This window comes from Periophthalmus magnuspinnatus, chromosome 24, assembly GCF_009829125.3.
Source record: "Periophthalmus magnuspinnatus isolate fPerMag1 chromosome 24, fPerMag1.2.pri, whole genome shotgun sequence".
NCBI classification, from domain to species: Eukaryota; Metazoa; Chordata; class Actinopteri; order Gobiiformes; family Gobiidae; genus Periophthalmus; species Periophthalmus magnuspinnatus.
Genome location: NC_047149.1, coordinates 948,327 through 974,248, shown reverse-complemented (window position 1 = coordinate 974,248; position 25,922 = coordinate 948,327). Strand labels below are relative to the sequence as shown.

Sequence of the window (25,922 nt, the reverse complement as noted above, 5' to 3'; positions counted from 1 at the left end):
TGCTACTGCTTTGAGTACACAGTCTTGTTTAAATCCTTGCAAAATGTCTTTTAATTCGCAACGAATACTATTCTGATGAAGTCTATCTTTTAAAATTCTATGTTGCAACTGTTACTTTGGACAATATATGATTACATGTTCAACAGTCTCCTGACAGCTACAATAATCACACTCCCCCGTTTCATGCTTTCCTATAATTTTAAGTGTGCTATTTAGTCTTGTGTGACCCAGCCTCAGTCTTGCCAACACATCCTCCTCCTCCCGTTTCTACCAACCCCATTCCGCTGTTTTACCCTCGACTCTTCCCTGCAGATTGTAATAAAACCGGCCCTTAGGGCATGAATGCCATTTACTCTGCATTGTTTTCTTACCCTATCTTTAATAATTATCTTAATTTCTGATTTACTATATTTTACTGGGAAATCTACCTCCTCCTTTACAGCTCCTCCTTTTGCCCACTTATCCGCCAGCTCATTCCCTTCCACCCCTATATGTGCTGGAACCCACATGAAAATGACATATTTCTTTTGTCTGTTTATTCTTTCCAGTATTTGCCCTACTTCCCAAATTATGTCTTGTCTCATCTCTGACTTGAATGTTTTAACACTTGTCACTGCACTGCTTGAGTCTGAAGCGATCGCATTCTGCTTTGGCCCATTCTCCTCCACCCAACTCAATGCCAAGAGTATTGCCAGCAACTCTCCTGTATAAACAGCCACATTGTCACTTGTCCTCTTTTTAACTGCAACACCTATATCTGGAATAACATGATATCCCCACCTTCCCATTCGCTAGCTTTGAAGCATCAGTATACATTATTAAATGTTCAGAGTACTTTTCACAGATATATTCATCAACTCCCGCTCTACTACACTTCCTCCCCAGGAGTCCTAAATCTACTACAGGTTCCTCAAGCAACCACGGAGGCACCCCAGCAATCGGGACTGTAGGACTTAATTCCAAATGGGCCCTTGCGCCGCACCCTCTGCCACCCACCCAATGCTGGTGAAGTTTGCCTTTTCTTTTCCCTGACATGGTTTTAACACGCTCAGCCCTGGATGACTTTTACTATGTCCTTGCAGACTAGTCCAATAAACCAGAACCTGTTACTACATTTATTTGTTAGGCGCCTTTCAAGGCTCTCAAGGTCGCCGTACATACATACATACACAATACAAAAAATCAACAATGTAAAATGATTAAAAATACATTTTGGTCTGTTGGTCCCTTCTACAGCTCAATGGCATTTCCCCCATTTCCACCTGTAGTGCATCTACCGGAGTTGTCCTTATCGCCCCACAACAAATTCTTAACGCCTGATTCCGAATTATTTCTAGTTTTTTAAGACTACTCTTTGAAGCAGAATTATACAAAATACACCCATAATCCACCACCGACCTGATCATAGCTATGTATATTGTCTTTAAACATGCCCGGCTGGCTCCCCACTCCCGTCCTCTCAAGCATCTCATAATGTTAATTACCTTTTTACATTTTTCCACTGTTTTAGTAATATGCAATCCCCATGTTAATCTACTTTCAAACCACATACCCAAATACTTAAACTCTGTTACTCTCTCCAAATCAACTCCATACAGCTTGACAGAATACTGATCCACTTTCTTCCTGGTAAAAAACATAACCTTTGTTTTATTTACAGAAAATCTAAAACCCCACTTTACAGTCCATGCTTCTACTTTCTGTATAGCTTGCTGCAACTTTCTCACAATGAAGTCAATATTTCTACCTCTCTTCCACATCACTCCATCATCTGTATAGAGGGACACCCCCACTGAACCTTCTACATTACAAAATATTTCATTAATCATTACAGAGAACAACACTGGACTCACAATACTTCCTTGTGGAATACCATTATCCACTTCATATTTAGAGCTAAAATGTTTTCCCACCCGCACTAAAATATTTCTACCTGTTAAAAAGTTTCGAACCCACTTTAACATCTTACCTCGTATTCCCATCTGATGGAGCCGTATGATTAAACCCTCCCTCCACATCATATCGTACGCCTTTTCCACGTCAAAGAAAACTGAGACAACACCCTCTATATTTGCTTGGGCTCTCCTAACTTCATGCTCTAAAATAACTGCCGGATCTATTGTGCTCCTGCCTTTTCTAAAACCAAATTGATGGTTTTTAAGTAGATTTTTTTTTCTCCAGAAAATAGAATAATCTCTCGTTAACCATTTTCTCCATCAATTTCCCCAAATGAGAAGTCAGGGCTATCAGTATGTAGCTTTCTGCTAGGCTGGGATCTTGTCCTGGTTTGCAAAAGGGAACTACTACAGCCTCCTTCCACTGCTCAGGTAAACTACTCTCCCCCCACACTCTATTGTACAACACTAGGAGCTTGGACTTACTTTTTATATTAAGGTTCTTCAGCATACAGTAAGAGATTTCATCTTTTCCAGGTGATGTCTTTCCACACGTACTTAAAGCAGCATTTAACTCTGTCATTGTGAACTCCACATTTATCACACTTTCATACTCACTCACATCTTCTAACCTTTCAATATTTTTCCCCTTTCACCTATACTCAGAATTTTCATCACTGTGAATCTTCACAAAATGTTTTGCCAACAGCTCCGCTTTACTTTTATTATCTAAAATTACTCGCTCCTCATTCTTCATCGCAGGATAACAAATTTTTTTATTATTACCAGACATTCTTTTAATCGTATCCCGTACTTGGCTTATAGATGTTTGCCTACCTAATGTGTCACAATACCCTCTCCAGTATGTTTTCTTTGCTCCTTAACCACTTTCCTGGCAACTGCCCTTCTCCTCTTATACTCAATGTAATTTTGGTAACAATGATTTCGTTCTAAAACTTTGTATGTATGCCTTATTCCTCTCTCGAACAGCTTTAGTACAATCCTCCAACCACCAAGGGACAATCTTTCTCTTTTGCTTACCTTCCTTCTTCCTTATTGTCTGTTTTGCTGCACTCAAGATTGCCCTGCACAAAGAAAAATTCAAGTCATCCACATTAACATGTATCTTCTCCATTTCCTTTTCACAAATAACTCTGAATTTACCCCATTCTACCCCTTTAAAACACCACCTACTCACTCCACTCGTGTCACCCTTCTCCAACCTGACACCTACCTCTGTTATAATTGGATAGTGATCACTACCTGCAGTAGATTCTTTATCGACTTTCCACGAGCAAGTCCCTGCAATGGTTTCAGAAACTAGTGTTAAGTCTACCGCTGATTGTGTCCCAGTTCTTGCATCAAACCTGGTCCCACTTCCATCATTCAAACACACTAGCCCCTTCCAATCCATCAAGTCTTCCACCACTAACCCATTCTCATCATTATGCCCACTCCACAATGTACTGTGCGAGTTAAAATCACCACAGCATATAACCTTACCTTCAAGATAAACTGTAAATTCTTCTAGTCCCTCCATTGATAATCGCTTACATGGATTATAAAATTTTACTATATTAACCTTACCTTCTTTATCCCAAACCTCTATCACAATACACTCCAGGACCTTTCCTTTACTTAAAACCCTATACTGAATCCCATCCCTAATAAATATTGCACACCCACCCCCATTCCCCCCTTGCCTATCCCTTCGAACACATTCATATCCTGTAATACTAAAATCCAATGTAGGCTTAAGCCATGTCTCTTGTACACAAATTATATCGGGCTTCACCTTACTATATTGCACATACCCCTTAAATTCCTGTCCATTTGCTATAATGCTTCTAGCATTCCACTGAAGTACAATCAGGTCTTCTCACCTGCTCCTCCCACCTTTCTGTCCTCCTCCAACCTCTTGTACACTTGCTCCCACATCACTCCTTTTACACCCAAATACTTCTCTGCCCCCTTTACCACAATCTTGATTTTATTTGCCCTATGCTTGGCTTGTTCAGAGCAATTAATCACATAAGCTAAAAATACTAACAACTCCTCAATCCTGTGTTCCCCTCCACACTTTGGGCACCTCTGCTTCCCTCTACACACCGCAGCTATATGCCCATACAACTGTCTAACCGGGAAACTCAAACAACCCACTTTCACTCTTTCAGGAAGCACCACCTCACGAAATTCCAGAAGTACCGACAAGCTCTGAACTCTTTGACCATCACTCCGTCTCGTCAATCTCTTAATAGAACTCACCCCTTCACCCAGACTGTTTTTGATTTTATCCAAATCCTCATCCAAAGGAATCCCTGAAATCACCCCACATGCCCCTTTCCTTTCACCCACAATCTTACACTCACTCACTACCATTTTCCCGATATGTCCAACCTTCATTGCAGTGTTTTTCTGCTCCTCTGACTTACACACCATCAACAGACTACTGTCTCGCAAAACCTTTGCCAATACTACATCCCCAAGCTTATTTTTTATTTCCCTAGACAAGGCACGAACTCCGACTTTTCCAATCTCTCCTTCATTTTTAAACTTAATAATGACTTTAGGATTATGTTGCTCTCTCACTGCTCTTTTCCGACTCCCAGATCCCCCTTCATCTGGACTCACATCTTCCAAATACATTCTCCGTTTGCTACTCTGGCTGCTCCAATTCCCAGCCTTTCCCCTCCCCAGTCCTCCTGCTCTACCTGACTGTATAAAATCGTCAAATCGTCATCGTCCACTTGGGACGCCATCCCGACCCAGTCACAAACCGGATTATGCCGAACCGCCAAAATTGCAGTGCAAACTTAAACAGATAATGGCCCTTTCCACTTCCTCTTTGAACAAAAAGTAATGTTATGTTAGCGTTGTTATTTTTTTCCAGTTACTCGGACTTTGATTAGTGTATCGATCTTTAATGTTATTTGAGCTGTATAAACTATAATACCGCGGATTCGACTTGTTGACTCCAGAGACTATTCAATAGGTAGAGATGTCTGCTGCTGCGCGAGTGTTGGAATCTCTCTCAAATGTATGCAAAGAATGAGAAACAAACCAATTTAGACACTTTATTTATTTATTTATCAACTGAAAAGGTAAAATAATAATAATAATACGCGTTATTTGAATTTTACACTTAAAACTGCAAAACAAAGTTGGATTTCAATGCTTTTAAAGGCGCAACTTTTCTAGTGGAGGGTCATGCTTGTCTTCATGGAGATATTATTGGTTTCCCACGAAAAAAATATAAAAATAAAAATCTGGAATTGAAAACATGCAATAATGCTGTAGCGTGAAACATTCCAGGCAAAGCAATAACATTTTCATGACGACTTGGAAGTGTAGCTCCTCCGGCAGAAAAGTTCCATACTGCACCTTTAACTTAAAACACTTCTCATTCAACTTTTACTGTACAGTACTCACAGAATGCATCTCTATTAACCAAAACTAAATAAAAGAAAGACTTTGTTTACGTTTTGTTTTTTGTTGACTTGAATGTCTGTTTTATTGCACTGAGAGATGCGCCTTGACTGTGAGTTGGGCTCGCATCTCCACAAACCTGAATCTTATTTGTTCTGGAGAAGAACCTTCTCTTGCTTGTTTCTATGAAAACATCTCTAGAGAACGCTCGTATGTTTTTAACTTTCTGTTTCCATGGTGACGAAACCAATATGTACAAAAACACACACAAAAAAAAGAAATAAAAGTCCTTCCAGCACGGCGGCGGAAGCGGGAGGGCGGAGCCCGGATATGCACGCAGTCCAATGGGCTCGTGCGGCGGAGCCCGAATGTGCGCGTGATCCAATAGGCTCGCGCGACGGGCTGCGCGGGGCTTTCGGTCCGGGGCACGGCTGCTGTGTTCGCGCGAAATATACACGATCGGCGACAATAAGTGCGCTAGATCTGCCGCTTTTACCACCTCTACGGACTTAAAGACCGCAGTCCCCCGGCTCTGAAGAGAAAACATGATTTTCCGCTCCATAGTGGACGCACAGCGGGGCAGACGTAGACAGAACGGTGAGATGTGAAGTACATTCAGTCCTCTATGTGTGCTCCTGTTTTTTACCACTAACATCTGGAAAATTTAAATTACAACATCGAAAAATGTGTGTTTGTTTTATCTCTCATACGTGTCACACTCTTGTCTAAAGGATTATCAAAGCAGACAAATGATCAAAAGCACCAACAGGACTACAAGAGAAACCTTGTGACCTTTTGTCTGTGTAGTCTCTCAGTCGTCCGGGTCTGACCCAGAGCCTTATATCTATCAGACATAAGGCAGTGTGCAGCAGTTAATCTGACCAGACCCGAAGAAGCGGCTTGAACGAGCAGCCAAACATCTTCACTCAAACAACGACTGGTCCAGTTGACAGATTTAAACTTCATCTTTTGCTTCTGAAATTTTCCAGATGACGTCGACTATCGAAACCTATCTAACACAGAAAATACATATTCATTCAGTTGGACAGTGATCTAAGAACAGAAAGACAGAACTGGCCCCTGCGCTCTCATCAAAGAGGCTTCTCTTCTTGTTGTGTTGTTTTGAACACTATAAACTGCCCTCTGTGTGCTGTGTGTCCTGCACCAGTGTGTCCTGCACCAGTGTGTCCTGCACCAGTGTGTCCTGCACCAGTGTGTCCTGCACCAGTGTGTCCTGCACCAGTGTGTCCTGCACCAGTGTGTCCTGCACCAGTGTGTCCTGCACCAGTGTGTCCTGCACCAGTGTGTGCTGTATTCATTGTTCATGTGTCCTGAGTATTGTGTTTAACCACAGAGGTGGTCAGTAAGTACTTAAGTAAAGTACAGATCCTCAAAAGTGAGTGCTTATTACTTTGAGCCTTTTTTGAGAACTTTTAGTAAGTAGAAAGTATTATATTTGTCTTTCAAATGCAGTGGAGACAAAGTACTTTTGTGGAGGAGTTTTCCCATGTCTTTTGTCCCATTTAAAGCTTCCTGCTTCTCACTCCAGAGACTCCACATGTGCAGATGAGCTGTTACACTCAAAACAGATGTTTGCTATTGGTTATTGGTTATTGGTTCATTCTGTTATTTATTTATTTTTATTAGAAAAGGTTTACTATGGTTATCCAGCTTTACTGCTTTTGTGTCAGTGGCATGAAGTATTTTCAGATTATCATTTATTGTTACATTTCTGTGTAGCGATGTATTGTGCCTCAAAACGTTGTACAGTGACAGGCCTATGTGCAGTATCATTTCACACTACAGTGTTTAGTCAAGGCTAAATGTCTCTCCATTGGTACAGGGGTCGGTCCAGGGGCCAGCCCACCTCACAGCCATGTTCAAGTTAAATGTTGATGGCTAATACAAAATATCGGCCCGATTACACTTGTCAAAGACAACACACTATAGTTATTGTCTGTGTGTTTTTTTTGTTTGTTTTTTTTAATTTTCAAAATCTTGTTCCGCCTCTAGCTTTGCCTGCTCAGCCTTCTTCCCCTCCCTCCCTGGGCTTCCTGCTGTCAGGGTATGGCTGTGTGCGACGCGATGAGCATGTCTCCTACGGTAACCTAGGTGACACCGTCCCTCCTTTTGGGCTGGCCTTCTCCTCTGGTAAGAAACATGACAAGCTTACAATCTGATGTGTACCAGAAGTAAAGGACTTAAACAGAATTTCTTTCGAGGTCAATAAACTATATCTTGCCGCCCATCGTGGTCACGTACCACCTCGACCCTTGTAAAAAAATCAAGTCTGGACAGCGTCTTTACTTGGGTTAGGGTTAGAAATGACATGGAGAGGAGTTTGATGGTTTATTTTTATAAAGCGATGGTTGAATCCATTTTTACATACTGCTTCTCAATTTAGTATGCAGGCAACAATGATAAAGAAATCAATCAATAACGTTGAAACCTGAAATTGGTAGTAGCATAGTTGTAATTTTCTATACACATTAGCCCACAGCCTCATAGCCTATAAAAATGTTGTAAAAGTATTTATTTCTGATACTACTACTGCATTTTTTACTCCCATCTTTCTACAACAATGTACCACTGTGTTTGCTACAGCAGGGTTCTTATGGTCTAGAACACATGTGTCAAACTCAAGGCCCACGGGCCAAATGTGGCCCTCCACATCATTTTATGCAGCCCTTGACAGGGTAAATTAAAAGGTATGATCATCTTAAAATGTTATTTTATCAGGAGATACGCAGTTACACAGCCATATTTTTACATCAAGGCAAATACATATTCAATATTTGTCACTTGAATAAGTAATAAATACAGAAACAGTTAATTAACAAGTTAAAAAAACTAGTTTATTTTTTTTACTTTTTAGATTTATTTTACATCTGGCCCTTTGAGGGCAGCCATTTTGCTGATGTGGCCCTCGGCGAAAATGTGTTTGACACCCCTGGTCTAGAACCAAGTTGACCAGTAAAAAAGGTGTACTTAGCACTTTGTAACTTTTCCAGTGGGCTGTGTATGTCATCTGCTTGCTTTGTTTGGAATGCTCCCCAGTATAGCGTTAAAACATATCTTGAAAAACCTGTATTCTTACTGTGTTTGGGCTCGCCTCCATAAATCAGACCTGTAATTTGTACTGGTGTACAACTCTGGTGTTTAGGGATCAAATAGACTTTTTAATGTTTTAACGTTGGTTTCAAAGAGTATTTTTATTGTATCTCCAGCTGCTAACCTCCAGAATGTGCTTGCTGTGGCCAATGAAGAGGGCATCGTCCGAGTGTACAACACAGAGAGCAGGAATAACGTGCTGCTCAAAGGTACATAGCCAGAGTCTGAGGACAAGCTTTGACAGGTTTAAAGGCCCAGTGTCAGGGGCTCATGAAATTATGGCCACCATGAGTATGCCCAATCTCGTCAGGTCTTGTAATCTAAGCAGGGCCGAGCCTGGTTAGTACTTTGATGAGAGTCCACTCAATACCATATGCCACAGTGGGGCAGCAGTGGCTCTAGAGCACATGTGTCAAACTCGAGGCCTGCAGGCCAAATTTGGCCCTCCACATCATTTTATGTGGCCCTTGACAGGGTAAACCAAAAGGTATGATGGTTTTAAAATCTCAATTTATCAAGAGAGCAGCCATTTTGGTGATGTGGCCCTCAGTTTGACACTCCTGCTCTAGAGGAAACTGTAGTTGCCTCTTTGTGTCTCGTCATAAGAACAGTTTCTTCCCCTCTGCTGTTTGTCTCATGAACACTTTATAATATCTGCACTAAACTGGACACTTTATAATACCGGTCACTTTAATAAGTCATGTTTGCACTGTTGTTCTGATGCTGCTGTTGTATATATTTTCTACCTCCTAAGTATTTTATTTTTAAGCATTTCTTTTTTTTAACTTTGTGCATGCCCTTATTTGTATTTATTCAGTGTGTTTTTTATGCTGCACTTTATCACCGCAGTAAGTTCCTAGTTTGTGAGCTGTGTTCACTGATGATGGCAATAAAAGTCTTCTGATTCTGAAGAGACTTTTCAACCCTTATCTCCAGTGAATGTGGAACACCAGATTGAAATGGGCTCATGACTGCAATTGGACGTGTTTATAGAGTGTACTATTTATGGTCATTAACATGCACTGTCCAAACAAATAAACTAATAATAATAACAATAATGTTGCAGAGTGGTTAGCTCATGAGAATGCTGTCTTTGACATCGCCTGGGTCCCGGGAGAGTCTCAGCTGGTATGTATGCTTTTGTTTTTACACTTCAGTTAGTGTAACAGTTCATAAACCCTAGTTCTTGACCTCCATTGGCTGTGGCGTTGTGTTGATGATGATGTGTTGCTGTGCGGTGGCTCCAGGTGACCGCTGCAGGGGACCAGATGGCTCGGCTCTGGGACGTCCACTCGGGGGAGTTACTGGGCAGCTTCAGGGGCCACCTCTGCAGCCTGAAGTCTGTGGGCTTCACCCCCAACGACAAAGGTACTACCTACACTACATACTAATTTGTCTTATAGGACTGCAATGATTCATAATCAACAACATCGCGCATGTAGAGCGCATCGGTGCATGTAGAGCTGAGTCTTTAATTAATGTGGCAGATGCACTGCCTGACCAAAAAAAAAGGTCACACACTAATATTTGGTTGGACTCCCTTTAGCTTTGATTACTGCACTGCACTGTCTCGATAAACTTCTGCAATGTTACAAGCTTTATTTTCATCCAGTGTTGCATAAATTTTTCACCAAGATCTTGCATTGATGATGGTAGAGTCTGACCACTGCACAAAGCTATCTCCAGCACATCCCAAAGATTCTCAATGGGGTTAAGGTTTATGAAAATGATGGTCCCTGAACCACTCTTTCACAATTTGAGCCTGATGAATCCTGGCATTGTCATCTTGGAATATGTCCGTGCCATCAAAAAAATCCATTGATGAAATAACCTGTTCATTCAGTATATTCAAGTAGTCAGCTGACCTCATTCTTTGAGCACAGACTGTTGCTGAACCTAGACCTGACCCACTGCAACAACCCCAACCTATTTGCTTAGTTAAATCCAGTTGGTGACTTTTTTTTTTGGTCAGGAAGATGTAACAGGCACATGCACATTCTGAACACTAAGCACAGCAATGCACCTGCAATACACACAGAAGACCACTATTCAGCTACACCGTTATCAATCCTGATCTGAAAACTCTGACAGAGTGAATAAAGTGAAACGAGAGAGGGCACCTTGTGTGTGAACATGAGACAGGCTTCACAAAGCTGCCTGTGCCACGCTGTCCAAGCTATCTGCTCTTGTGTATTCAAAACTTAAAAAATATTTCTCAGCAGACCTACACAGTCCTGAACAGTTTGTGGACTGTACAGGCGACTAGTCGACTAATTGAAAAATATTATTTAAAATATTATCTTATTTTATTAAGAAAATAATCTTAGTTGGAACCCTACTCTCTTATACCATTCTTTGAATACCGTGGGAATGAAATGGAACTTGGTTTCAAATGAGATCAAGAATTTGTTTTAAAAGGAGCAGGTGTTCCGACCTAGTTTATTGTTTATGGCAATATTCTAGCACCCTGAATAATTTATTTTTTCAACTCAAGTCCAAGCCTTTGTGAAAGTTTTTTTTATATTCTAGTGCTGTTATTTAATTTGGATATGCAACACTGAAATGTCCCCATTCTGGGATAAATAAAGGATCTTTTATCTCTGCATTTAAAGTTACAAGAAATATTCATCTGGTACATAGGGCTGGGAAATATGTTCACGGAAATCGAATTGTGTGATCTCATCCATGTGATGACATGCCTTTTTGGTCATATCGTCAGATTGTAATTTGGTGCTGTTTAATGCACCTCTATGCTCTGACAAATGGGGAGAGTAGAAGGTGAAAAGTCCGTCTCTTTAAGGATCCAAGTGAGTGACAGGTGGAATTAACCAATCATAGTAAAGTGTGAACTGTCAGAACAAGGAGATGACTTTTTATTTACGACTTATTATTTTGTTATTGAAACAATGTTTGCCCTCAATCTTGGATTTATAGAATGTTTGAATTCATTTAGTCACAGAACTGTGTTTATTCCCTGGAGGCTATAACCCTGGCACTCTGAGTAGTCTTGATGTTTATTTTAATATAGTATGAAATGCATTGTAATGTAATATAAACATGTTTTTTATGTCCCCTCACAGCTGTTTTCTGCACTGGAGCAAGAGATGGAAACATCATGGTCTGGGACACACGCTGCAGCAAAAAAGGTATTCTTTAGTAAACATATGTCTCATTCTAAACTGGCAAACATTAAAGGCATATCAAGCTTTTGTAGTAATAGCCCATCACATACATGGATCATATTTTTATTACATATTGTTCATCGTAAACTGCAATATTGGCCTATGACTTAATAATAGAAACAGTTGACTTTCTGTTCAAAACTTCAGAACTGAGGCTTTCACTGTGTCTGCTCAACATTTGATTACAGGACAGTATACTGCCCTGACAAGGGTGGATTTCTAAATCGAAGCAGGGTTGGGTCTAGTTAATGCTTGGATGGCATACCGGTGAGAATACCAGAGGCCACAGTGGGGCAGCAGTGGCTATAATGTTAAACTGATGTCGTTTCCTTAGCAAGACACTCCATCTACGTTACCTAGTGTGAATGTGGTGTGTATGTGAGTGTTGGTGATAGGAGGGGTCGATGGCACAAACCGACAGCCTCGCTACCGGCAGCCAGCTTAACTTCGCCGAGTGTGGAGTGAATGAATACAACATGCTGCTGACCATGGTTTAAAAGCTTCTAAAATTTAAATTAATTCTGAGCTATAATTTCAATGGGACTTTCCTGTTTTTGTTTTTTTTGTTTTGTTTTTTGCTTTGTCTCAGATGGCTACTACAAACAGGTGAAGCAGATCAGTGGTGCACATAACAAAGCCGAACCAAACTCTGTGCAGAAAACCAAGAAGAAAAGAGGCAGCACTCGAGGCATGGCTCCCAGTGTGGTAGGATCCTGTTTATCACATTCAAACACTGTTTTATGGTTCAAGTTCTTAAATGTCATGTTCTGTTGTGTAGGACAGCCAGCAGAGCGTGACTGTGGTACTGTTTCAGGATCAGCACACGCTCATCTCCTCTGGGGCCGTGGATGGGTAAGATACCATTAGAGGTGGGAGATATATTGCAAGTTGAGTGAACGCAAAAAATCAGCAAATCAGAAAGGCTGCCATTTTACCACAAACAACAAAATATCTTATTCTGCATACACACTGTTACCCCTGTAGTTTAGATCTCTACAAACATGTTCTGAAATGTGATTCATTAGTTTGTCAGTTCATAGACCTATTTTTCCTTTTTTTCTAGATACTTTGAACAGAATCCTGTTATTAAAACATAAACTGCAGATCTAGCTGTAATGCCTCTCCACAACATTCCATTAAAATATTTGTTCCAAATCGTTGAGCCTTACACCAGACTAAATAAACATGCTATTTAAGATCATTTATTCACCAATAAAAGGAGAGAAGTCCCCCAGTCCCCGGGTACAATATGTCTTCTTCTGTCATGTAAATTGTCTGTCTCTTCTCCAGTGTCGTGAAGATGTGGGACTTGAGGAAGAACTACGCTGCCCACCGCCAGGATCCTGTGCCTCTACAGACCTTCCCCTACCCCGGGTCCAGCATGCGCATGAGGCTAGGTCTGTTCTGAATAGTGTTGTCACGATACTAAGGAAACTCAGGACTCAATAACCAGTAACAATTCTGATACCATGATGATAATAAAAAACATTAAATTAAAACATTAAATTGTACTATCCATCCATCCATCCATTTTCTTCCGCTTATCCGGGGCCGGGTCGCGGGGGCAGCAGTCTAAGCAGGGACTCCCAGACTTCCCTCACCCCGGACACGTCCTCCAGCTCCTCCGGTGGGACCCCAAGGCGTTCCCAGGCCAGCCGAGAGACATAGTCCCTCCAGCGTGTCCTGGGTCTTCCCCGGGGCCTCCTCCCGGTGGGACATGCCCAGAACACCTCCCTAGGGAGGCGTCCAGGAGGCATCCTGAGCAGATGCCCGAGCCACCTCAGCTGGTTCCTCTCAACGTGTAGGAGCAGCGGCTCTACTCCGAGCTCCTCCCGTGTGACCGAGCTCCTCACCCTATCCCTAAGGGTGCGCCCGGCCACTCTGCGGAGGAAGCCCATTTCAGCCGCTTGTATCCGCGATCTTGTCCTTTCGGTCATTACCCAAAGCTCATGACCATAGGTGAGGGTAGGAACGTAGATTGACCGGTAAATCGAGAGCTTCGCCTTCCGGCTCAGCTCCTTCTTTACCACAACGGACCGATACAGCGACCGCATCACTGCAGACGCTGCACCGATCCGCCTGTCAATCTCACGCTCCATCCTTCCCTCACTCGTGAACAAGACCCCGAGATACTTGAACTCCTCCACTTGGGGCAGAGACTCACCACCCACCCGGAGAGAGCAAACCACCTTTTTCCGGTCGAGAACCATGGCCTCGGATTTGGAGGAGCTGATTCTCATCCCAGCCGCTTCACACTCGGCTGCAAACCGCCCCAGTGCCTGCTGCAGGTCCTGGCTTGAAGAAGCCATCAGGACAACATCATCTGCAAACAGCAGAGATGAAATCCTGTGGTTCCCAAACCAGGCCCCCTCCGGCCCCTGGCTGCGCCTAGAAATTCTGTCCATAAATATAATGAACAGAACCGGTGACAAAGGGCAGCCCTGGCGGAGTCCAACATGCACCGGGAACAGGTCTGACTTACTGCCGGCAATGCGAACACAGCTCCTGCTCCGGTCATACAGGGACCGGACAGCCCTTAGCAAAGAGCCCCGGACCCCATACTCCCAGAGCACCCCCCAAAGGACACCACGAGGGACACGGTCGAATGCCTTCTCCAGATCCACAAAACACATGTGGACTGGTTGGGCATACTCCCATGAGCCCTCGAGGACCCGATGGAGAGTATAGAGCTGGTCCAGTGTTCCACGACCAGGACGAAAACCACACTGCTCCTCCTGAATCCGAGGTTCGACTATCGGTCGGATTCTCCTCTCCAGTACCCTGGAATAGACCTTACCGGGAGGGCTGAGGAGTGTGATTCCCCTGTAATTGGAACACACTCTCTGGTCCCCCTTCTTATACATTCTGCCATTCCACAGGTACTGTCCCCGACCGCCACGCGATGTTGCAGAGACGTGTCAGCCAAGACAGTCCCACAACATCCAGAGACTTGAGGTACTCAGGACGGATCTCATCCACCCCCGGAGCCTTGCCACCGAGGAGCTTGCCAACCACCTCAGTGACTTCAGCCAGGGTGATGGACGAGTCCGCCTCTGGGTCCCCAGTTTCTGCTTCCTCCTCGGAAGACGTGACAGTGGGATTGAGGAGATCCTCAAAGTATTCCTTCCACCGCCTGACAACATCCCCAGTCGAGGTCAGCAGCTCTCCACCCGCACTGTAAACAGTGTTGGTGAAGCACTGCTTCCCCCTCCTGAGGCGTCGGACGGTTTGCCAGAATCTCTTTGAGGCCGTCCGATAGTCCTCCTCCATGGCCTCCCCGAACTCCTCCCAACCCCGAGTTTTTGCCCCTGTGACCGCCCGAGCCGCGGCACGCTTGGCCTGCCGGTACTCATCAGCTGCCTCAGGAGTCCCACGAGCCAACAAGGCTCGATAGGACTCCTTCTTCAGCTTGACGGCATCCCTTACTTCCGGTGTCCACCACCGGGTTCGGGGATTGCCGCCGCGACAAACACCACAGACCTTACGACCACAGCTACGAGCAGCCGCATCAACAATAGAGGTGGAGAACATGGCCCACTCGGAGTCCATGTCTCCAACCTCCCCCGGGATCAGGGAGAAGCTCTCCCGGAGGTGGGAGTTGAAGACCCCCCTGACGGAGGGCTCCGCCAGACGTTCCCAGCAGACCCTCACAATACGCTTGGGCCTGCCAGGTCTGTCCGGCTTCCTCCTCCGCCAGCGGATCCAACTCACCACAGGTGGTGATCAGTTGACAGCTCAGCCCCTCTCTTCACCCGAGTGTCCAAGACACGCAGTCGGAGGTCAGATGACACGACAACAAAGTCGATCATCGACCTCCGACCTAGAGTGTCCTGGTGCCACGTGCACCGATGGACACCCTTGTGCTCGAACATGGTGTTTGTTATGGACAAGCTGTGGCTAGCACAGAAGTCCAATAACAAAACACCGCTCGGGTTCAGATCGGGGAGGCCGTTCCTCCCAATCACGCCCCTCCAAGTGTCACTGTCGTTACTCACATGGGCGTTGAAGTCCCCCAGGAGAACAACGGAGTCCCCGGTTGGTGTACTGTCTAGTACCCCTCCCAGGGACTCCAAGAAGGCCGGGTACTCTGCACTGCTGTTTGGCCCGTAGGCCGACACAACAGTGAGAGACCTGTCCCCGACCCGAAGGCGCAGGGACGCGACCCTCTCGTTCACCGGAGTGAACTCCAACACGCAGCGGCTGAGCTGTGGGGCAATGAGCAAGCCCACACCAGCTCGCCGCCGCTCCCCGCGGGCAACGCCAGAGAAATGGAGAGTCCAACCCCTCTCAAGAAGATGGGTTCCAGATCCCAAGCTGTGCGTGGAGGTGAGGCCGACTATATCTAGCCGGTAACGCTCAACCTCCCGCACAAGCTCAGGCTCCTTCCCCCCCAGCGAGGTGACATTCCATGTCCCCAGAGCTAGTCTCCATGTCCGGAGATCCGGTCGTTGAGGTCCCCGCCTTCGACTGCTACCCGGATCTCTCCGCACCCGCCCCTCATGGCTCCTCCCGCAGGTGGTGGGTCCACGGGAGGACGGCCCCACGTCGTTTCTTCGGGCTGGGCCCGACCGGGCCCCGTGGGGAAAGGCCCGGCCACCAGGCGCTCGCTGCCGAGCACCCACCCCAGGCCTGGCTCCAGGGTGGGGCCCCGGTAACGCCAGTCCGGGCGACGTAAACGGCCTCGTTGGATTTCTCTTCATGATGGGCTTCTGAACCGCTCTTAGTCAGACCCGTCTCCCAGGACCTGTTTGCCATGGGTGACCCTACCAGGGGCATGAAGCCCCCGACAACATAGCTCCCAGGATCATTCGGGTGCTCAAACCCCTCCACCACGTTAAGGTGGCGGTTCGGGGAGGGGATTAAATTGTACTACTTTGAGGGAATACGCAGATATATGGCCACCTTTTAATATAAAACAGTTGTCCATGTAGGTTTTATAGTGGTCCATGGGTGTATACTAGTCTGTAGTAAGGTTGTCAAAAGTACTGAAAATCACATACTAATCAATACTAAAACTAGTATCAAAACTAGATTTTGCTCATTTGAGCAGGTATTGACACTAAAGTCAAACAGATTGATCCAGGATGTCCCACAGCTCAGCTTTACTCATGTGTGATTTTCTTTTTTCTTTTTTTTTTTGATGTGATGTAGGTTATTCCGGACTGGTGTTGGACTCTAGCAGATCCAATGTGATGTGTAACTGCACTGATGACAATATTTACATGTTTAACGTCACCGGAGTCAAAACGTCTCCAGGTAAGAGTACAGCATGGGTTTGAACTCTGGCCTTTTTTATTAGAGCCACTCGAGGGTGATGTTCTATGTAGTAAATGATATTTCAGCTTACATTTGGTTGAATCATTTATGTTGTCAGTTTTCAACAGCATTTTTTAATTTTTTAAACAAAATGAAAAGTAATGGTTATAATGTCGGTGTTAAGGTCGGGGTTTGGTTAAGTTTAGGAACCAGACTATGTTAAGGTGGGGAAAATGGTTAAGGTTATGGTTTGGAAAATGTTTTGGGGTACTTAACATTTTAGCAGTTGGCAAGTAGTTAACATTTGACACCTACAGCCTTATCTCAACTTACTTGATACTCAAGTAAAATGTAAAACAGTCAAGCTACATTATAAATTCCCTTCCTCTGGTCCTGACTATCCAACACTAATCATGTTCTGTGGACCCGGACCTTCCCTTCCCTCACCTGGACTGGATGGCCCGGTGCCTGGCTGGGTTGACTCCCGTCCTGCCGTGGATAAGTCTCCCTCTGTCCTTAGATTTCAAGTCTGTAGGGCCAGAGCCCACTCAACTATCTGTAAATGGATGCACATTAGTCCTGGACACATCTGCAGCTGTCCGTCAATGAGAGTGGATCTCTCCTTCACTGAGTCAAACAGAAACCTCGAAACTTTTTTTTTTAAGTTTTTCCTTGCCGAGAAGGTCTAAGGACAGCGGATGTTCTGAGAAAGTTCTCCATTTGGCTGTTTTCTGTTGATTAATTTGCTTGGCTGTTATTGACCAATGTCTGTTTCATTGTTGATTTTCTAATTTTCTGTTGGTTAAATCAATTCTCATGTTCATCCCTGAGAGGCAACTGCTGTTGTGATTTTGGGCTTTACAAAAATGAATTGAAATGAAGGTAGAGATACAGCTCTAGTGAAATTGGTGACGCTGATAACTGTTGATAACTGACTAACTTGCATATGCTAATCTGTCTTTTCACAGTGGCTGTTTTTAGTGGTCATCAGAACTCCTCCTTCTACATCAAGTCCACAGTGAGTCCTGATGACCAGTTCTTGGCCAGTGGCTCCAGCGACAACCATGCTTACATCTGGAAGGTATGAACGCAAACCATGACATAGAACTAGTGTTGTGAGAGTAGAACACCCAGGGCTGGATACCTTTAGGAACACTGTACTGATAGTTTAACAGTACACACCCTGATTACACCACGATAATGTTACTCAAGTTGTGTGTTGAAAGTGTGTATTTCTTCAGATGTCCTCTCCCTCCCATCCTCCCATGATGCTCCAAGGCCACAGTGAGGAGGTCACATCTGTGTCATGGTGCCCGACAGACTTCACCAAAGTGAGGCCACAACAACAAAATACTCTTTAGTCTCCACTGGACATCAAAAGGACTGATCAATACGTTACTTTCTCTCTGCTCCTTCCTCACTGCTCTCTCCGCGTCTCCCCATCCCCCTCCTTCCTTCGCTCCCTCTCTCTTTGTAGATTGCATCTTGCTCGGACGACCACACCGTGCGTATTTGGCGGCTCTACAGAGAAGGTGAAGAGACGGAGTCGCGTTTGGGAAAGACTAACCTGGTGGGCTGGGCTCGCCTCAAATCTCCAACAAGTCAGTCCTTAAACTTAAAAGGTCCTATATTACAGAGAATTTTTTCTTCTGAGCTTTAAGCCATGTTATAATGTTGTTACCTCCTCAAAAACAAACCTGGAGTTGTTTTGTTTTATTCACAGCTTATTAGTCTGTCCACATCTCCAAAGCTTAAAATGCTCTGTTCCACCTTGTGATGTCACAAAGTGGGAGTTTTTAGGTTAATACCTCCTTTTACCTTTAGTAGAGATTGGCAATTTCAGGACTGCAATGATCCAATGATTCTCATGAACGTGTGTGGTTTAAAAACACAGTGGAGCACTTCCTGTATTACCACATGACATCACAGGGAGGAACAGAGTGTTTTCAGTTTGTACCTTTTTATAATTTAATTTACAATATTGTGTTTATAGTCCTTTTTTATTCAGGACTATAAACACAATATTGTAAATTAAATTTTGGTCTTGACCCTAAAATCATGCTTTTGGTTGTGGAGTGAGAAATTACCGGTACTCAAAATCTAAATTTTCCCTTTGTGTGTGTAAAAAAATAAAAATAAAAATACACACACTTGCGCGCGCGTGTGCACACACACACACGCACACAATTTTTACCATGTGGTCTTTTTTGTTTTGTCTTCTTGTCAGACATTTTCTGGATAGTGACATTTTCTGGAAAGTTCTAATTTTGTCCTATTTACAGTTGAAACGAGAAGTTTACATGAACTATATATATAAAAAAACAAAACACAGGCTTTTTTTTCTCACTGTCTGACATGAAATCAGACTAAACTGTTCCTGTTTTAGAAATAATTTTGCTGATACTAATTGACTAATTCACTAAATGCCAGAATAATGAGGGATTTTTTTGGCAATTTTTCATGACTTTCTTCAAAGAAAGAAGTTTACATACAGTAACTTTACTATGACTTAAAAAATTTGGCAAAACTCTGATGATGTCATGTCTGGAAGCTTCTCATTGGTTTATTGACATTACTCATGAGTTTGTTCAAAAAGATAAATTCAATGCTCTGAGGACAAAATGAGAGTGATGCATAGGCACACAGAGAATTGGGCTGGCCTGATTTTTTTTTTAATTTTTATGGAATATCAATATCGGCCAATATGATTTCGACAAAAATGTATCAGTATCGGCCAGTATGACATTGGAAGATGTATCACCCATCCCTAGTAAAAGTGTCCAAAATGAGCTTGTAACAAAATGAAATTGTTCAGTATTTTTGTGAATTTCTTTGAATGTAGATATTTATTTACTCCTAACATATCTGTGTAAACCCTCAGTCGTCCAGGTCTAATCCATAGCAAAAGACAAAGTTCAAATCTGTCAACTGGACAAATCGTTGTAGGAGTAAAGATGTTTGGCTGCTTATCCAAGCTGCTTCTTCAGTTCTGGTCAGAATGCTGCTGGCCACTGCCTTATATCTATCTGAGGGGAGGGGATAACTACACTGAAACATCTATTGTCTCCAGTTTCAGCTGAGACTACCCTATTCAGCCCTTAACGACCCTCCTATTGTTCTCATTGTTCTGGGTCTGAGGATGGAGTTATAGATGGGGAAGAGGTTATGTCTCAAGGAAGGATTCTCTTGACTAATAAAAATAGCTTCTTTAACTCCCCTCTCAAACCATTTCTTTTCTCTGGCTAAGATCTGAACTTCACTATCTTCAAAGGAGTGGTTAGTGGCTTTGATATGGAGATGTTCGGCGGACTGGGGTCCAGAGGAAGTCTCACGCTGGTGTTGGTACATTGGAGAAACTAAACAGCTACTCCATAAGAGGATGTAACGCTCACTGCAGTCTTCACTACATTGAATGGAGTAGACTGCATTACTTTGTTTGTGGCTTGGGGTTCCTTTGGGTGAACCAGTTTTTGTCTTAAAGTGTCTTAAAGTAGGTTTGAAAAAGACAGGATTCTCATACTGTCTGAAAATTTGATGTGAACTCTTTTCACTTGTATCCTCACATCAGTAGCGGCCGAAGCAGCAAAGGAGGCTACTGCAGGATACTAAACTAAAAGCGAGAACTAAACTGACAACGGACCAACTGCAAACTGCTTGGAATTTGTCGTAATACCACATATTTCCAGTTTAGGGGAAACTTCTACAGGCAAATCCACGGCTGTGCCATGGGCTCACCTGTCTCTCCCATCATGGCTAATTTATACATGGAACAATTTGAACAGGAGGCTTTGGCCTCATTTCCAGGTACTCCACGCACACATTGGTATCGATATGTGGATGACAACTGGACCAAAATCAAAATTCCGGATCTGGAGCCTTTTACTGCAGATATTAAGGCTGTGGATCCAAACATCAAGTTCACACAGGAAGAAGCCAAGGAGAACAAACTGGCCTTTTTAGATTGTGCAGTAACAATAGAAGAGGACCGGCGACTCCAGGTAGAAATTTACAGGAAGCCTACACATACGGACCAATACCTGCTGTTTGACTCACACCATCCACTGCAGCACAAACTCGGAGTGATCCATACACTACAACACAGAGCTCAAGTGGTGCCTACAAATACAGAGGGAAAAGTGAAGGAGGAGCCCTCTCTGCTTGTGGATATCCAAAATGGGCCTTCAATAGTTCAAAATGAGCTAAAATACAGGACAGCAAGGAATCTGAACCTAGAAGGAGAGGTGTTACCATCCCTTACACTGTTGGTGTGTCTGAGAAACTTCAGAGAATCTTCAGACAGTATGAGATTCCTGTCTTTTTCAAACCTAAACAAAACCCCAAGCCACAAAGTAATGTAGTCTACTCCATTCAGTGTAGTGAAGAGTGCACTGAGCGTTACATTGGAGAAACTAAACAGCTACTCCATAAGAGGATGTACCAACACCAGCATGAGAGTTCCTCTGGACCACAGTCCGCCATACATCTCCATCTTAAAGCCACCAACCACTCCTTTGAAGACAGTGAAGTTAAGATCTTAGCCAGAGAAAAGAAATGGTTTGAAAGAGGAATTTAAGAAGTTATTTCTGTTAGGAAAAAGAATCCTTCCTTAAACGGGAATGGGGGCCTGAGACATAACCTCTCCCCCATCTATAACTCCATCCTCAGACCCAGAACAATGAGAATAAGAGCGGGGTCGTTAAGGGCTAAATAGGGTAGCTCCAGCTGAAACTGGAGACAATAGCTGTTTACAGTTTCAGTGTGGTTAGTCCCTCCCCTCAGACAGATATAAGGCAGTGGCCAGCAGCAATCTGACCAGCACTGAAGAGCAGCGAAACGTCTTCACTCCTACAAGATATGTCCAGTTGACAGGAGTAAATAGCAGAAGATGAAGTTAAAATCTAAGTCTTTCTTTTGTGTTTAGGGCATTCAGCCCGAGCTGACACCACTCCTGCCAAAACCCCCCACACACACAGCCTGGTCAGTCTGTCCTCTCCCAGACCGGCCTCTTGTGCCTCCAATAACGCCTCGCTCCCCCTCCCCTCCAGCACCACCTCCGCCCAGTCCTCCCCCAAAACGTCCGCCCAACGCCCCCAAACGCCAACCTCCATCAAGCAGTGGCTATGTCCGAGTCATGGATCTCCTAGTCCTCTAGCCTCTCGAGTCCTGAGTCACCAAAATGATGCCACTACACCCCCTACAGAGCAACGAGTGAAACGCAGGCTGGAGGCAAGCAGTCCCTCTTGCTGTGGTGACATAGAGCAGTGTGGCTGTGTAGCAGAGTTGAATCCAGCTAAGAAAAGCCGAGTAGAGGGGCTGTGCTCTGAGGTGGAGAACGTAGGACCTTCTAAGGGTAAAGAAAACCTCAGGCCCAGCGCTGGGGGGAACTGGCTGTCTGCGATGGGCCAGAAGATGAGGAGCAGCCAGGGCAGCCCACGGAGGGTAGACGGGAGGACGCCTGGCTCTCCGGTGAGTTACACAGCATAAAATTAATATTCAGAGTAGGGCTGCAGCATTTTGTCTGAAAAAATAATTTTAATTTTTCTAACAAGTACTACAATTGTGTTGGATTTTGTTCAGTGTGCGCAATGTAAACAATTCCAGGATTATTCACATCTGAGAGAAGACTGAAATCTTAACTGATAAACCCATTTAAAAATCACATACATTTTAGAACTACAAACGACAGGTCTAAACAAGATTTTATAAAAGACGTTCTAAATTTAAGATGATTGTAACCTTTATCATTTTATCATTGCAGCAACTGAAAGTGATTTATATTCCATTGCAATATATTGTGCAGTGCTAATCCAGATACTAGCTGATGCTTAAAGTAATATTTAACTAAAAGGTGTAGATAAAAAAATTAAAAAAAAGACAGGCATGGACCTTTCTTGAATAGCTTTACAATTATCTTTTTGCTGGTCAGCATGAGTACTAGACACTCACGGGTCAACTGGGCCTTTCTGTGTGGAGTTTGCATATTCTCCCTGTGTCTGGAGCAGACACATATGAATCAACAACCAAATGATATAGATTTGCTTTTAAATATGCACAGCCAATTATCCAAAAATATATGAACCTAAACAAAAGACTAGCTCAAACTTCTCACATAGACAAGTACCACCTAAGGTAATAGCCTAAATTTTAAAATGAGACTAGACCATCAATAAGATGGTTCTAAATACTGATTTACCCAAAGAGCTATTTGTCTTTAGTGTTTACAAAATGTCCAGAATGCTGCAGCTCGTCTGCTGACAAAAACTATGAGATGAGAGTGCATCAGGCCTGCGCTGTGGCGCCTACACTGGCTCTTTATTTCATATAGGCTGCAATTCAAAGTGTCATTGAGTGTTTAACTGTGCACTCTATGGGTCCTCTTTATTTGAGGGACTTACTGCAGCCCTATACTCCACCCACCCACAGCCTTGATGTCAGGTCAGCTGACTGCTCAAAGCCAGGCTCAAGACCAGAGGTGACAGAGCCTTTTCTGTGGCAGTGCCCAGACTATGGAACAGCACCCTCTGCCTGTCAGATTCTCTCGAACTGTAACACAGACTAGATGGTATTGAATGCCAAAGAGAAGAGGTGGGGTTTCAGTCTAAACAGAATATATTGGAAGTTTTATTGTACCATTAATTTGCATTGTGCTATCTGTATACTTGCTTTTTTACTTTTATGTGAAGCACAGTGGGCAGCTGAAGTTGTTTTTGTGCTATATAAATAAGCTTAAATTGAACTGAATGTTGATATGGTTTGACACTTAATGGAAACTAAAATATCACAAACACCGACTCAACCCTATGACGAAAGCACTCCTATCACACAACACCTGTGTGTGGAATGCAGGCTGACTGGATTTCCAGAATTTTGGCAGTAAAATGTCTTAAAGGCCCTCATTTGTATTGTCTTAAAAATGTGAAAAACTAAACTAGTTAATTTTAAAGTGTTTGGTCCAAACTTATTCCTCACTTACTTTGAGCATCCTTATTATTTACGGTGATGAGTTTATAAGCACTTTTTACAACTGTGACCAATGTGCTGACAATATAGCTGACTGATTCTCGGACAGTAAAACACTTTAAAATTACATGCAGCTAGTACAAATTTATTTTATAAATTTGCTTTTACAATATATCTGGTCTGAGGTAAGACAAGTTTTGCTCAAATACATGGAAAGAAATGGGTACAAACCCTGGGTAATCAGATGCACACATTGGGTATTGTTCTGATACTGCTAATCTACAATGACGGAACTCCTTATCTCACCTCTTTTCTCTTTTTTTTTAGGCTTGCTCGCCACAATCTATGAAGAAAATATCCACGTATTTCACTAAGCGGACATTGGAGTGAACACCATCGAATATGCATATTTTAGCGATATTTTTAATGAATTTAATGTAATTTTTGGCCACATTTGGGCGGTGTAATTCCAACTAACTTCAGTTTGACATCCATTTGGTATCTAATGAGTGTTGTACATTACCTCTGTATCATTTTTGTATATAGTTTTCATATTTAGAATTGTGAGTGGAGCTGCTTGTACAGAAGAACCTGTTGGATGTTGTTTTGGTTTATTGGTATGTGATAAACTGAAGAAGATCAGATCTTATTAAACAGGATGTGGTTTTGTATTTTGACTCCGGGTATGATTTATGAAGGTTTCTATCGTTTAAATGTGTCAAAATTATAAGTAATATGGTAGCACTAGTGCTGTCGCAATACTAAAATTTCTCTCTTTTTTTTTTATACTAACACATCGATACTGATTCTGATAGCACAATTTATTTTAATAGAATGTGACTTTAATTTTATATTCTATTCCCATGTGTCCTTATATCTGTGTAGTCCCTAAGTGGTCTAGGTAGGTTCCATAGTGGTCCATGGGCGTATATTACTGTGTGTGTCTCATAGGTTTTCTCATCATCATTCTAAACATATTCTGGAAAAGGTTAATTTCTGTCCTGTGAATGTGATTTATTTTTATTTTTTTGTATCAATACCTGCTCAAATATCTAGCTTTGGTACTAAAACATGAGTCACATACAGCTGGAACCAGATGTTTACATACACTACAGTGAATCCGGAAAGTATTCACAGCGCTTCATTTTTTCCACATTTTGTCATGTTACAGCCTCATTCCAAATTGTATTAAATTCATCTCTTATCTCAAAATTCTACAAACAATACCCCATTATGACAATGTGGAAAAAGTTTTGTTTTTTTAAAACAGTTTTCTATTTTTAATAAATTAAAAAAATAAGAAATCACATTTACATAAGTATTGACAGCCTTTACCATGAAGCTCAAAATTGAGCTCAGGTGCATCCTTTTTCCACTGATCATCCTTGAGATGTTTCTACAGCTTAATTGGAGTCCACCTGCGATAAATTCAGTTGATTGAACATGATTTGAAAGGCACACACCTGTCTATATAAGGTCCCACAGCTGACTGTGCATGTCAGAGCACAAACACCAAGCATGAAGTCAAAGGAATTGTCTGTAGACCTGCGAGTATTGATGGCCAACTGAAGCCTCATGAACCACCTGAGGCTTTCAGCCGATTGTACCGGTACAAGAGTCGCCCAGAGTGTAATTGCTCGAGTCTGCCATCTTATGGCCATAAAAAGTGTATGCATGTCAAGTGATGCACTGTCATAAAGCAAATAAAGACCTTTTTATTGAGAAAATCACACAAATAGTGCACTAATTAAATAAATGTTATTTTTGCATGCAATCATTCTATTACAGTATATTTTATAATTCGAAGTATGATTTGAGTAACCCAAGTCTCGATTTCTCAACCCTCTGCGTGGCAGGCAAACACTCAATGTGTTTAGTGAGCGCGATGAAACGTTTTTAAAGTTAAATTGTAATTTTCATTGCGAGGTTTTCAAAGTAAAACAAGCGCAAACACAATGCAACACGTTTCTAAAGACTGTCTGTGCCTGTGTTGCTTTTGTACAGCTCATCAGAACTGAACCACTTTATAAAATTACTAAACTACTGCAATTTTTACAAACCTCGAACGGTAAACTAAACTTGGCTCATTTGA

The 25,922-nt window shown here is 43.0% G+C and overlaps 1 protein-coding gene across 1 annotated transcript; it reads left to right on the top strand.

Annotated features, from left to right (window-relative positions):
• The first annotated feature begins 5,750 nt into the window (after window positions 1-5,750).
• On the top strand, window positions 5,751-24,499 carry dtl (denticleless E3 ubiquitin protein ligase homolog (Drosophila)). The gene is made up of 15 exons (XM_033991348.2): window positions 5,751-5,918; window positions 7,335-7,472; window positions 8,549-8,641; window positions 9,499-9,560; window positions 9,680-9,800; window positions 11,513-11,578; window positions 12,204-12,319; window positions 12,393-12,466; window positions 12,905-13,011; window positions 16,766-16,870; window positions 17,839-17,951; window positions 18,112-18,201; window positions 18,348-18,471; window positions 21,792-22,336; window positions 24,158-24,499. Exons 1-15 carry the CDS (start codon window positions 5,867-5,869, stop codon window positions 24,218-24,220), a joined length of 1,869 nt encoding a protein of 622 aa, XP_033847239.1. The 5' UTR covers window positions 5,751-5,866; the 3' UTR covers window positions 24,221-24,499.
• The last annotated feature ends 1,423 nt before the right edge of the window (window positions 24,500-25,922 follow it).